The 13567-nt window shown below is 37.5% G+C and overlaps 1 protein-coding gene across 1 annotated transcript in view; it reads left to right on the plus strand.

Moving 5' to 3' along the window:
• itpr3 (inositol 1,4,5-trisphosphate receptor, type 3) overlaps positions 1-13567 on the plus strand; it is a 350279-nt gene that overhangs the window by 308818 nt on the left and 27894 nt on the right. The window contains exons 50-55 of the mRNA XM_018091571.2: positions 2093-2265; positions 3877-4041; positions 4607-4787; positions 7196-7291; positions 8272-8393; positions 12950-13115. Of these exons, the coding sequence (XP_017947060.1) occupies positions 2093-2265; positions 3877-4041; positions 4607-4787; positions 7196-7291; positions 8272-8393; positions 12950-13115 (903 nt within the window). The remainder of the gene's footprint in view (positions 1-2092; positions 2266-3876; positions 4042-4606; positions 4788-7195; positions 7292-8271; positions 8394-12949; positions 13116-13567) is intronic.

Here is a 13567-nt window from a genome sequence, read left to right on the forward strand (position 1 = left end):
TCTGCCTGCCCTATCCTGCCTGTGTGTGCCATATCCTCCCTGACCTATGCTGCCTGTGTGTGCCATACTCTGCCAGCACTAAGCTGCCTGTGTGTGCCATACTCTCCCTCCCCTATGCTGCCTGTGTGTGCCATACTCTGCCTGTCCTACCCTACCTGTGTGTGCTATACTCTGCCTCCCCTATGCTGCCTGTGAGTGCCATACTCTGCCTGCCCTACCCTGCCTGTGTGTGCCATATCCTCCCTGACCTATGCTGCCTGTGTGTGCCATACTCTGCCAGCACTATGCTGCCTGTGTGTGCCATACTCTGCCCTACCCTGCCTGTGTGCGCCATACTCTACCAGCCTTATGCTGCCTGTGTGTGCAATACTCTGCCCTACCCTGCCTGTGTGTGCCATACTCTGCCTCCACTAAGCTGCCTGTGTGTGCCATACTCTGCCTTTCCTACCCTGCCTGTGTGTGCCATACTCTGCCTGCCCTACCCTGCCTGTGTGTGCCATATCCTCCCTGACCTATGCTGCCTGTGTGTGCCATACTCTGCCCTACCCTGCCTGTATGCGCCATACACTGCCGGCCCTATGCTGCCTGTGTGTGCCATACTCTGCTCTACCCTGCCTGTATGTGACATACTCTGCCAGCGCTATGCTGCCTGTGTGTGCCGTACTCTGCCATACCCTGCCTGTGTGTGCCATACTCTGCCTCCCCTATGCTGCCTGTGTGTGCCATACTCTGCCCTAACCTGCCTGTGTGTGCCATATCCTCCCTTACCTATGCTGCCTGTGTGTGCCATACTCTGCCAGTGCTATGCTGCCTGTGTGTGCCATACTCTACCCTGCCTGTGTACGCCATACTCTGCCAGCCCTATGCTGCCTGTGTGTGCCATACTCTACCATACCCTGCCTGTGTGTGCCATACTCATTCTGTCCTACCCTGCCTGTGTGTGCCATACTCTGCCTGCCCTACCCTGCCTGAGTGTGCTATACTCTGCCTACCCTATGCTGCCTGTGTGTGCCATACTCTGCTTTCCTACCCTGCCTGTGTGTGCCATACTCTGCCAGCGCTATGCTGCCTGTGTGTGCCATACTCTGCCTGCCCTACCCTGCCTGTGTGTGCCATATCCTCCCTTACCTATGCTGCCTGTGTGTGCCATACCCTCTCTGCCCTATGCTGCCTATGAGCCTGAGGTATGAACACTGCAGTGGGTAAACAATGCAGAGATTAAAAGGTGTGAACAGTACAGGGGATTACATTTTTAAACTATATAGGAGGATTACAGCCTGAATCTGAGGTGAGAACCATGCAGGGGGCCAGTTAAGATCAGTACTGATACCATATAAAGCTTACACAACGTTAAGCCATCAAAGCAGCCAGACAGGTGGGGGGGCCACGCAGAGGGGGTTGTGGGCCGCCAGTTGGACAGCACTGCCTTATGGTATTTGACCATTTACTTTCTTTCACTTAAAGTAAAATATCTTCTACATCTTTCTAGTTTGCAGTGCAAAATGCTACCTGATTGTTGAGTTCTCTGACACAGGCAACAAGAAAACTCAAAAGTTTTATTGTCATTATTTTCATTACTTATGTATTGCTTATGTTTTTATCTGTTTTCTTCTACTACCCTGTCATTTAAACAGCTGCCTGGTTCTAGTGTAAACAAGACTCTAGCAAATAGATATGGTTATAATAATTAAAGATCCACACAGAAAAAGACCAATGCAAATTGATTTCGAATATACATCTCTATACCATAATAAAAATGTTTTTAAAGTGAGCTGTTTTAAAAAGGTGTCCTAGATCTTAATTTAAAAGAGCTATCATTGTACCATTGCAGGGCAATCTATGAAAAAAAAATCTGTCCACTGTCCAAAACAGGCAAAAAGTAGTCAATCATAATTTATCTAAAATTATTTTCAGCAACTTTTGTAAGAAGCAGCTTGTAAAATATTTATTTTTGTTAAAAAAAAAATGAAAATTATTAAATATATCTACTGCAGTGTTTTTGTATATGGAAAAAAAACTCGAGGCAATGTAATTACAGTAAAAAACAACTTTATGTATTTCTACTTTACTTGTATTTTTTCTTCACCTACAGGAATTCTGGATTCACCTTTGATCTCACTTCTTTTCTGGGGCATGGTGTGTTTCTCAGTTATGTCTTTGTTTACAAAGCGTTATGGCTTTCGGCCTTTGATTGTGGCTCTTATCCTGCGCTCTGTGTACTACCTGGGAATTGGCCCAACACTTTACATACTGGGAGCCTTAAATGTAAGACATGTATTCCAGTAATAGAAATTATATTTCTGATAATTCAAGTATTGAATTTTATTCAACATTCTTGGGACCTGGGGTTTTGCCCATAAGGTTTTTTCTGTAATAAAATCACCATAGCTTAAGTCTACTAAATACATTACAACATGATGGACTTATAGAGCTTAGTTACCATCAAGTACAAGGTACTGGTAAATGGTCTTTTTTACAAAGAAAAAAATTGAATTTGCTTGCCATAGACTTCCTCAAATGGACTCTATGGGAGTCCAAATTATTGAAAGGCCATCATCTTCCCATAATTTGGAGTTTTGTTTAAAGAAGAAAAGCTATGGTTTTATGGTTATTGTGGTTTTCAAAAAGATATGTTTTTAAAACATAATAATCCTTACTATGATAACTACCATTAACTGGCAGAAATGGAACATCTATACTACTGGCAAAAAAATACATTCTCAGCAATGCAGAATCTACCTTTCTGAATTCTATTCAAATGTACTGAAAAAAATGTTTTCAGAGCAGCTTATAAAAGTCATCAGGTTAAATGTCTAGGCTGGCTCCCAATAAACATATTAAGTATTGTGTTGACACATTAGTTCCATCATGCAAGCCCTGTAGAGTTTACATTTCCGGGGTTCAGTTTAATCTATGCTATACAGTATGTTTTCTGACAACATATGGTGTAGAAAGGGTTAAAAAGAGAATGCAGACTGCTCTCCTGTTATCCATAAAATATTTGAATAGAATATTCAATACCTCTGAACCTAGTGCCCATAAAAAAATCAAAGTGCATAATTTATTAGCCATCGTAAAATGTATTTTCAGAAATCATAATATTCCAAAGGATAACAACACTTATACATTTATAATGCACATATACAAAGCAGTGTTACCATAGGAAAGTATAAACCCAACATGTTAAAAGTAGAATTTTTAATGAGCGCCTATGTCTTACTATATTTTACTATGCCTAAATATTTTTTTCTCCCTGTATTTGCGGAAACTAACTATTAAAAAGCAAATGTATACATTTTTTACCTTGTTTTTTTCCCGTCTGTAAAGTTATTACTGCCTTAGATTTTCACCAAAGGTACCATCTTCTCATGGGCTGCCTGACCACATTATCTTGCATAGCCCTCCTATAAAGGTGTGGTGTTAAATAGGGGTTGCAATATGACATTATTAGGGTATCTCATATAACACAATAATATGGCATGGGAGGTTAAAAAAAGAAATGTATCAAGTTCAACTTTTTTGTTTAGGTGCATTGAGTTTTCATGAGTATTATGGTTATAGCAATTAATTCTGTATCTCTGAATTAAAATATAGATATGCTCCCATTCCATTCTATTCAACTTGTAAAAGATGCTATGTCTTTGGAATTCTTTTGACATTGTAACCTTGACTTATATTATTTTCCACACATCATAGTTGTTGAGTTTTAAGTGAGAAGAACAAAGAAAGTCATTTTATGAGCAACTTAAAAAAACATTAAACAGCTGTTAAAATCTGCTTTTGTGACACTGTCTGATATGCCAAAAAGAGCTTGGTGCAAAAAAAGTTGTCTTTGTACATGAAAACTGACATAGTTTTTTTACTGTTTAATAACAGCTTACAAACAAAATTGTCTTTGTGGTGAGTTTTGTGGGCAATCGAGGAACCTTTATTCGTGGATATAAAGCAATGGTGATGGATGTGGAATTCCTATACCATGTGGCTTATATTCTGACCAGTGTTCTTGGCCTCTTCATTCATGAACTGTTTTACAGCATTTTGGTAAGATTGTCAATACTTAAAACTGAATTTTATTATTTTTGTGTTAAAGAAATATATTAGAAGACAAATAAAGGCTAATTTACCATGGGTGGGAGCACACATGTAAAAATGATACTCAAAGCACTAGCAAATACAGAGTGAACTGCAGACATCTGCCATGTTTCCTTGTGTGTCAGTCATGGAACATTTCATTTTATCAGAACCTGTGACAGGCAGACAGGATGTATGCTGTTGATCTTCGGGAAATGGCTTTGTTGGCCACAGGAAATCACACTCTGCACCCAAGATAGCTCGTAAACTGACTTCTTGTATACTGCAAAATGCTCCCTTCCACATTTTTTTGACATCACTCCAACTTTCAGAGCAGCAGTAAGAGAGACTATAGTTCTTCAAAATAAAATGGAAATAGATAGAACAGGATTCTTCATGAGGAGAAATAATTAACTGATGCTTTTTAAAAAGGGCCAAGACCACTCTACACAGTTTATGTGTTTTTTGGGGGGAAAAAAACATGCACACCAAAAAAAAAAAGCGCCTAAACTATACTTATATATTACTTTTCCAGCTTTTTGATCTCATCTACCGAGAAGAAACCCTGTTCAATGTGATAAAGAGTGTGACACGGAATGGACGCTCCATCTTGTTGACTGCCCTGCTTGCCCTTATTTTGGTATATCTCTTCTCAATTGTGGGCTTTCTCTTCCTTAAAGATGACTTTATTATGGAGGTTGACCGACTGCCAAAGGGTAAGCGGGAGCTTTCAGGTTGCCCTATTTGGATTTCCCTCTCCTTAGGCAGATAGTCTCAGACAGCACTGCCTCCAGTGCAGAAAAAAACCTGTCTTCTTTGTGCAGTAAAAAACAACTGGAAATGGGTATATTTGCCACCAAAGCATGACTTCAAACTTGAAAGCATGTTTACTAATTTTTGATGTTGGGGGGAAAAAAAACATGCAGACCAAAAAAAAAGTGACTAAACTTGACAAAATATTCCCACACACATTTGTTCACAGAAAAAAGACGTGCACCAATGAGAATCATATTATTACACTCATTTTGAATTAGGCTAAAAAACTTGAATGTTTTAATTAACTGGGAAAATAAATACATTTGTTATAGACAATTCCCATAGACTTCTATTGACCTTCACCATCTTTTACTTGCCAAGTTTTTTTGATGACTTTTTGTGAGATTTTTCTTTAATAAATACCAACTATTCGAGGTTCTGAAGATTATTCTTGAGTTTATTCTTTGTGTTTTATCGCAGTGTTTTTTCTTTAATAGTAAAAAAAACAATTGTTGATAAATAGGAAGCTGGTCAAAGAGCTGTCTACTACATATTTCTGACTGATTTCTATTGGAGCAGGAGGCAGCAAACATGCACATTAGACAGCTGCCAGCTGGCAGAAGAAAGGGCCGGGCCAGCACAGTTTTGTTCTGTATTAAAAGGATAGACTCATGGGAAGAGAGGGTAATTCTTTCCTGTTTACAAAGCATATAAAATATGCAGTTTGGTAGTCAATCCTTAAAAATTATATTTTTCCAAATCCTTAAAATTACGTGATTTTTTGTCGGCTACGTGCACGGATCTCTTTAGCCCTTTCGTGTCCTTTGGATTCAGTTCCGTATTAGATGAAGCAGTGTTTTACATATGAGCTTGTTTATGCAATATATTTTTTCATATACAAATGTGCTTAAAGGGGTAGTTTATCTTTTCATTAGGTTTTTCGTTATTTATGTTATAGAATGTTCTATTCTTAACAACATTTCAAATGGTCTTTTTATAGTATATGAATTATTTGTCTTGCTGTGTTTCTTTTCAGTCTCTTTCCAGCTGTCAGATTGGGGTCACTGACCCCACCAACCAAAAAAAAACTATTGCTCTGGGAAGCAACAATGTTATTGTTATTGTTGTAATTGTACTGCTATTTTTTATTAGTATTTAAGCCCTCTCTTATTCATCTTCCAGCCTCTCAATCAAGCCACTGACTGGTTGCTAAGGTAAACTGACCCTAGCAACCAGTTAGCTGCTAAAATCCCACAGTGGAAAGCTGTTGACCAAAAGGAAAAATAATTCAAAAACCATAAAAAAATGAAAACTAATTTTTAGAATATGAATGTCAAACTTTCAAGACTCACTCAATAGGGGCACAGGTGACTCTGCTCAATCAAGTCGGTGGTTGATGCAGGGTATGTAAATTGTTATTCAAAATGAATGTGAACAAGGCACCAGGGACTGATGGTAGCAGTTAGGTAGGTTTCATTTTGACATAGAAGGGTAAACTCTATGGAGATGTGTCGTTTTTCACCCTTTGTTACTATGTTAAGGCCATGCTGAGTAATATCTATAATGCCATTTTCCAAAACAGGCTCTTGAATTTGATCCCTTAGCAAACATTCAAATGTTAGACTTAAATGTTAGACGTCAAATTTGATCCCTTAGCAAACATTCAAATGTTAGACTTAGATGTTAGACGTTGGCTTGTAATTTCCAGGTTGAGATCATAATCTATTTTTAAATAATGAAATCATGTGCTCAAATAACCAGAAAAAAAGGAATATCTGTATGGAAAGTGTTAACAAAGTCATATAAACGGGGGGTGGGGGGGCTGCAAGAGACAAACAGGTAAGGTACAGGATAATGTGGACCAAAGTGGCTTGATATAAATTAGGGTAAGTTACTGAAGTGTGAAGTAAATGGAATTCCATGTGATTAACTGGCCCAGTGTCTCTCTACCTGTGTCCCCCCCCCCCGCCCCCCCCCCGTTTATATGACTTTGTTAACACCTTCCACACAGATATTCCTTTTTTCTGGTTATTTGATTTATGAGCTGAATGTTGTATATATATCAGAGAGCACCACAGTTTCATTGTAATCAGCTTGAAAAAGGAACTAAAATGTTCTGAAATCTTGCTATGATTATCTTAGTTAGCCAATAGAGGTATCACCTTTATACCACTTTTGTTTTTTTTTATTTCAAAAGGGTTACCCTAAAAGGGTTTAACATAAATATTGTCACTGTTCTCCTTTAGTAAATGTGCTCAGTTTACTTTTATGGATATGCATTTTTATTGTTAACATAATGTAAACTATTTTGTACATTCATTATCTAGTCTACACTTGACCTGATGAATAATGCAGCCTGTTTTTACAGCTACTAGTCCAATGGCACCAAACAATTTTGCTGAATTCTGTGAGAAGGACCAGACAGACTGCACTGTTGGTGTCACAACACTTGATGAGATTGAAGGTAAATATTTTTCAACTCTGTTAGGAACTGTCTGAAATATAACTTGTGACTGTGTGTTGAACTGCACCTTCATTAATCTTCTGATCTAGGAATTGCTTCAGGTTGTTCAGGTTATTTGGATGATTAAAAATGCTGCTAATTCTCTGTGCGTTTGAGATTGGAGCTTGAATCGCGCTTTCTAAAAAATTTATGATAATGTTACTTTGCCCTTGTACCCTACTAAAACATAAGCTTTTGCCAAGCCTCATTTTTTTACCATTTGCAATATCTCATTGTATTGTCTACCATACATAGGGACAGATTCAATTCAGTGAGAAAAAGTTATTTCATGGTTTATCACATAAAAATGAAATTTAATTTCAGATGCATATTAATTCAAGTAAACTCTATTAAAGTCTATGGGAAAAAACTGGAACTGAATTAGAAGTTTTTTCTCCTTGAATTAAATCTTGCCCATAAGTTTTCACGTGATAAATAAGATAATGATAAAAATCTGGCCCTAATCACTTTAAAGAGTAATGGGGGTATATAATTAACTGCACTAAGTTTGCTCAGGAACAGTAACCCATAGCAGCAACCAATCAGATTGAATTTTCTGGTCATCTGTTTAAAAACAAACATCTTATTGGTTGCTATGTGTTACTGCTTCTGGGCAAACTTAATGCCTTTTATTACATATAGGTGTAAGTGTTCAAAATACAGGGAAAAACACAAAAAGCTGTTTAAACCTCTTAAAAAGATGCTTGGTTTAAAAGAAAACATACTGTATAATTGTTCTACAATGGTATCAGGCCAAATGGGAATATGTGGTACTATTTGAAAACAGCACTGAGACCAAACTTTCAGTGTAGACTGATTCGGCAGCTTTATCGCCCCGTGTATGGACTGTATGGATTTTTTGTTGGATCGGAGACTGCATTGGCTCGTTTTTTTTTTTTTCAATTCACCTTATTCTTCATATACATATATTGTACTTCTAGATGAGGAGGGTGATGTGGAAAGAGCCTGTGATACTTTGCTCATGTGCATTATCACTGTACTTAACCATGGACTGAGAAATGGAGGAGGTGTGGGAGACATCTTAAGAAAACCTTCAAAGGATGTAAGAAATTATCAAATGATCTATTACTTTTTATATTAACTATTTTTCTGGATATTCATGTAGTTATGTCTGACAAAATGTATTATCAGAAATGGCACTGTATTTGGGGGAAGTAGTTACATTTTATATTTGCACACTAAGGGGCTGATTTACTAACCCACGAATCCGAATGGGAAAAATTCTGATTGGAAAACGAATTTTGCGACTTTTTCGTATTTTGCGATTTTTTTCGTCGCCGTTCTGACTTTTTCGTGAATTGTCGTAACTTTTTCGTAGCCGTTACGATTTGCTCGTATCTTGACGCAACTTTTTCGTATTGAGCACTCGTAAACTGCGGGCAAAACTTTCAGACTTAGCATGATTTTGGAAGCCTCCCATAGGACTCAATGGCACTCTGCAGCTCCAACCTGGCCCAAGAAAAGTCACGATACTGAAGCTTGAATGAATCCGAAACTTTCGGATTCGGCACAAAGGCTACGAAAAAGTCGCGACAATTCGCGCAAGTCGTAACGCTACGAAAAAGTTGCGACAATTTGCGAAACAGTCGTAACAGCTACGAAAAAGTTGCGACAATTTACGAAAAAATCGCAAAATACCAATCATTACGAAAAAAACGCAATCAGACGCCTTCGGACCATTCGTGGATTAGTAAATCAGCCCAAGTTTTGGTAAGGACCCAGATTTGTGCTGGGACTCCAAATCTGTATGGCACCAATAGAAAAATCAGCCCAGTTCTCTAAATCACTTTTTCCTACACCAGTCTCTAAATTTCTGGATGTACAGGTATAGGACCCATTATCCAGAATTCTCGGGACCAAGGGTATTCCGGATAAGGGGTCTTTCCGTAATTTGGATCTCCATACTACAGTATCTCATACAGTATCTACATACTACAGATCTCTATACTACTCCAGTCTACTTAAAAATCAACAAAACATTAATTAAACCCATTAGGATTGTTTTGCATCCAATAAGAATTATTTAAATCTTAGCTGGGATCAATTTCAAGGTACTGTTTTATTTCTCCAGAGAAAAAAGGAAATCAGTTTTAAAAATTTTAATTATTTGATTAAAATGGAGTCTATGGTCGACAGGCTTTCCGTAATTCGAAGCTTTCTGGATAATGGGTTTCCGGATAAGGGATCCCATACTATTATTCTTTTTTCTGTCAATTCTGATTGCTGCGTGCCCTGACAGTTCTCTAAATTCCGACTACAAGATGCCACACTATGGACCTCTTTTTCAGTGTCAAGCTTCTTCTTAAGTCCTGACTAGTGATGAGTGAAGTTTTTAGCCAGGCATAGATTTGCAGCGAAATTCTGCATTTTGCCATTGGCAAATCGTTTCGTGAAAATTTTGCGGCGCACTCGTTTAAAAAAAATGGTGCAATAGTATAAAAAATGCCTTTTTTTATGCAACCTCACCTTTTTCTTACGTGACCGTGCCTTTTTTGTGTGGCTGCATCAAAGAAAGGCACTATGGCTTAAAAAAAAAAGTGCGCACATCAAAAGAGTTGTGTGGTACCTGCATTTTGCACATTTTTCGTCAGATTCGCTCATCACTAGTCCTGTACTAGTGACCATTGCTCTTACAGATGCTAACTCCAATTTGCCTAGATGCAGTAACCAATAGCAAAAAAACAAAAAACAGCGACTTTATGCCCTTTATTACATAACCCCATGAAAGGTCAGAGTAATTAAAGGATAACTAAAGCTTAACAGAAGAAACAGGATAGAAATGTTGTACGTTTTGGGCTTCTGTACCAACTCAAGGCAACCACAACCCTTTAGCAGAGAAGATATATGCCTCCAAATATGCCCCCAGTAGCTCCCAATCTTCTTTTTAGTTGATTCCCAGCACATGCTCTGTGTTGCTGTCAGTTACCAAGTTATGGGATTGACTTGAAAAATACTGTACATATAGAATATAAATATAACAGTATAAGGCTGACAAGTTATTAATTTAGATTCACATTATATGACAACACTGAAAACAATGCAATTGGCATCAGAATTTAAAGGAACAGTAACACTAAAAAATAAAAATGTTTTAAAATAATTAAAATATAATGTAATGTTGCCCTGCACTGGTAAAAGTTGTGTATTTGGTTCAGAAAGACTACTGTAGTTAATAGAAATAGCTGCTGTGAAGCCATGGGGGCAGCCATTTAAATTGAAAAAAGGAGAAAAGGCACAGGTTACATAAGAAGATAACAGATAAACTGTGTAGAATACAATGGGAATCTATGCTACTTATCTGTTATTTGCTTAGTAACCTGTGCCTTTTCTCCTTTTTTCAATTTAAATGGCTGCCCCCATGGCTATACTACATAAACTGTAGTAGTGTTTATGAAGCAAACACACAACTTTTACCAGCGCAGGGCAATACTACATAATATATTAATTATTTTTATACACTTTTTGGTGTTACTGTTCCTTTAATAAATCAGAACTGTAGCATCAGTTTATATTATAGGACAGCCTCATTTTCTGCTTCATGATCTGTGACAACCCCTAAGCTTAGCTTCCCAATAGCTGCTCAGAGCACTCTGAACATGTGCACTGTCCTGGACAGGTCTAACACAATGCAAGATGAGGAGCTCCTGTGACAACTGTAAAGACCTATATCAGTGCTGTCCAACTGGCGGCCCTCTGTGTGGCTCCCCACCTGTTTGGCTGCTTTGATGGCTTGTGTAAGCTTTAAATTGTATCAGTACTGTGATTAACTGTCCCCCTGCATGGTTTACACCTCAGATTCAGGCTGTAATTCCCCTGTATTATTTAAATATGTAATCCCCTTTGTCGTTCACACCTTTTAATCCCTACATTGTTCACCCCCTGCATTGCTCACACCTTAGGCTCAGGCTGTAATCACCCACATTGTTCACCTGTTCACACCTCAGACAGACTGTATGAGCAGTAGAAACCCACAAATAAACCCTGCCCACTATAAAAAGAACATATACTGAGGTGGTACTGCAATTAAAAAGTTTTATATATATATATATATATTTATATATATATATATATATATATATATATAGTTATTGTGCAGACTGTAAGAGCTGTGGCAGCATTTTGTCACTGTATACTGCCTGTGTGCCTGTATATGGCACACACAGGCAGGGTAAGGAAGGCAGAGTATGGCAGGTTTTTGCTGTACTACCATAATTTATATGGGAATGGTTATGTGATAACACGGTGTGGTTTCAAGTGGGTGTGGTTTAAAAAGGGGGAGTGGTCAAAACTGGCTTCCATTATCGGCCCTCCACCATGTAGGCCAGAAAAATTCCGTCCCTCGGTACCACAGAAGTTGGACAGCACTGACCTATATCATTACTACTATAGAGATACTGAAACTGTAAGCTAGTGCAGCCAGTTTAGTATATAAAATATGGCATTTCTAGCCATATTCATCTTTAGGGTTTAGTTCTCCTTTTATTCTTGTGCTCAGAAAAAAAAGTCCTGTCATCGCAAAAAACCTTACAATCACAAACTATGGGCACGCAAAATTCAAAACACAAATTCAAAAAATTCGTAAGGTCAATCTGCTCATGAGGTTATTATAAAACTCCAAAGTAACTTCTAAAAGCCTATTAAATATGGCAGTGGCAATAGAAAAAGCAATAAAAAGGATCCATTGTCAATATTGAACAGTATGTGTTTTCCGTAAATTCCAGCTTTTTTGTTGCCATGCAATAATTTGCATCTTCCATAGTTGTGATTCATGCATCTAATCTAATGCCATTGACATGATTTTTTCTGCAAATATATGCACATTGTGGCTATAATTTTTGGAATGTTTTTCTGGCTTACATAGTTAACATGCTGTTAGCATGTGGTTTTTCTGGTGCAATCCTAATGCACCTATTGTTGCAGCCCAATATGGGATCCCTGGAACTACAGCCATGTTCAGAGTTACGGCAGCTCCAGGGCTCCCTAGCGCCAGTAGGCTCAATTGAGCACTATTCAGCAGAAGTATTGTTTTTATAAATGGCGTTGATATGCACAAGATAAATGTCCATTTTATCTTGATCTTGAAGTTCTAAATGACCCTTTGAGACTCCTCAGGTTGTAACTTTGTCCCTGTACTACAACAATATTTACACTACTGTGACAAAACTGTCACTTACAAAGCAAACATTGTTGCATGCCCTAATAGACATAATAAGAAATGTATACTAATTAGTGATGAGTGATTTTTTTTCCTAAGGCGTGATTGTTTTTTCTCACTTCAAATGCATTAAATCAATGGGTGTTTTTTTCTTACTCCTACAGCACGACTCTTTAGACAACAGATTTTTTTACACACAACAAATTTTTCTTACGTCAGACAATTCTTTCTTACATGTGCAACTTTTTTACGCGCATGACTTTTCTCACTCCAAATACAGTAAAATCAATGGGCTTTTTTCTCAGCTAGTGTTTGTCACAGGGAATTTGTTTGCAGTTTCATGAAAAAATCCATGCCTGGCAAAAATATTCACTCATCACTAATATACTAATTTAATTTAGTCAAAATATAGTACCTAAACTGAATATTTGTCTTACCCACAGGAGACTTTGTTCCCAGCACGCATAGTTTATGATTTGCTCTTCTTCTTTATTGTCATCATCATTGTCTTGAACCTAATATTTGGGGTCATCATTGACACATTTGCAGATTTAAGGAGTGAAAAGCAAAAGAAAGAAGAGGTTCTCAAAACTACTTGCTTCATATGTGGTAAGAAAAGAACCATAATATATATTTTATTTATATAAATCCATTAAATGTATATAAATGCTTTGTGCAAGTAACAAAGATACACAAGTTCAGTGAGTTCAGCTTTGTATGTTTAAATGAAACCTGTCTAATCCCTCCATCTGAAGCCTCTCCAATGTGCCTTGTAACCCTGTAATTTCTCATTTGATAAAAAGTCATCCAATTCCTTCTTGAAGCTACAGTATATATATGATATTTGCTAGTACAGCTACTTTAGGCAGAATTCCATCTTCTGTACTATCACTATAAAAACCATTTTCTAATAAAAAGATGGAGCTTTCTTTCTTTTAATATAAATTGATGCCTATGTGTTCACTGGAAGGACCTACTGGTAAATAAAGCATAAGAGAGTTTATTATATGGTCCACTTATAAATTTATACAGTTATTTTTATCTCCTCTTAAAAGCGTAAT

Source organism: Xenopus tropicalis, chromosome 2, assembly GCF_000004195.4.
Source record: "Xenopus tropicalis strain Nigerian chromosome 2, UCB_Xtro_10.0, whole genome shotgun sequence".
Classification (NCBI taxonomy): Eukaryota; Metazoa; Chordata; class Amphibia; order Anura; family Pipidae; genus Xenopus; species Xenopus tropicalis.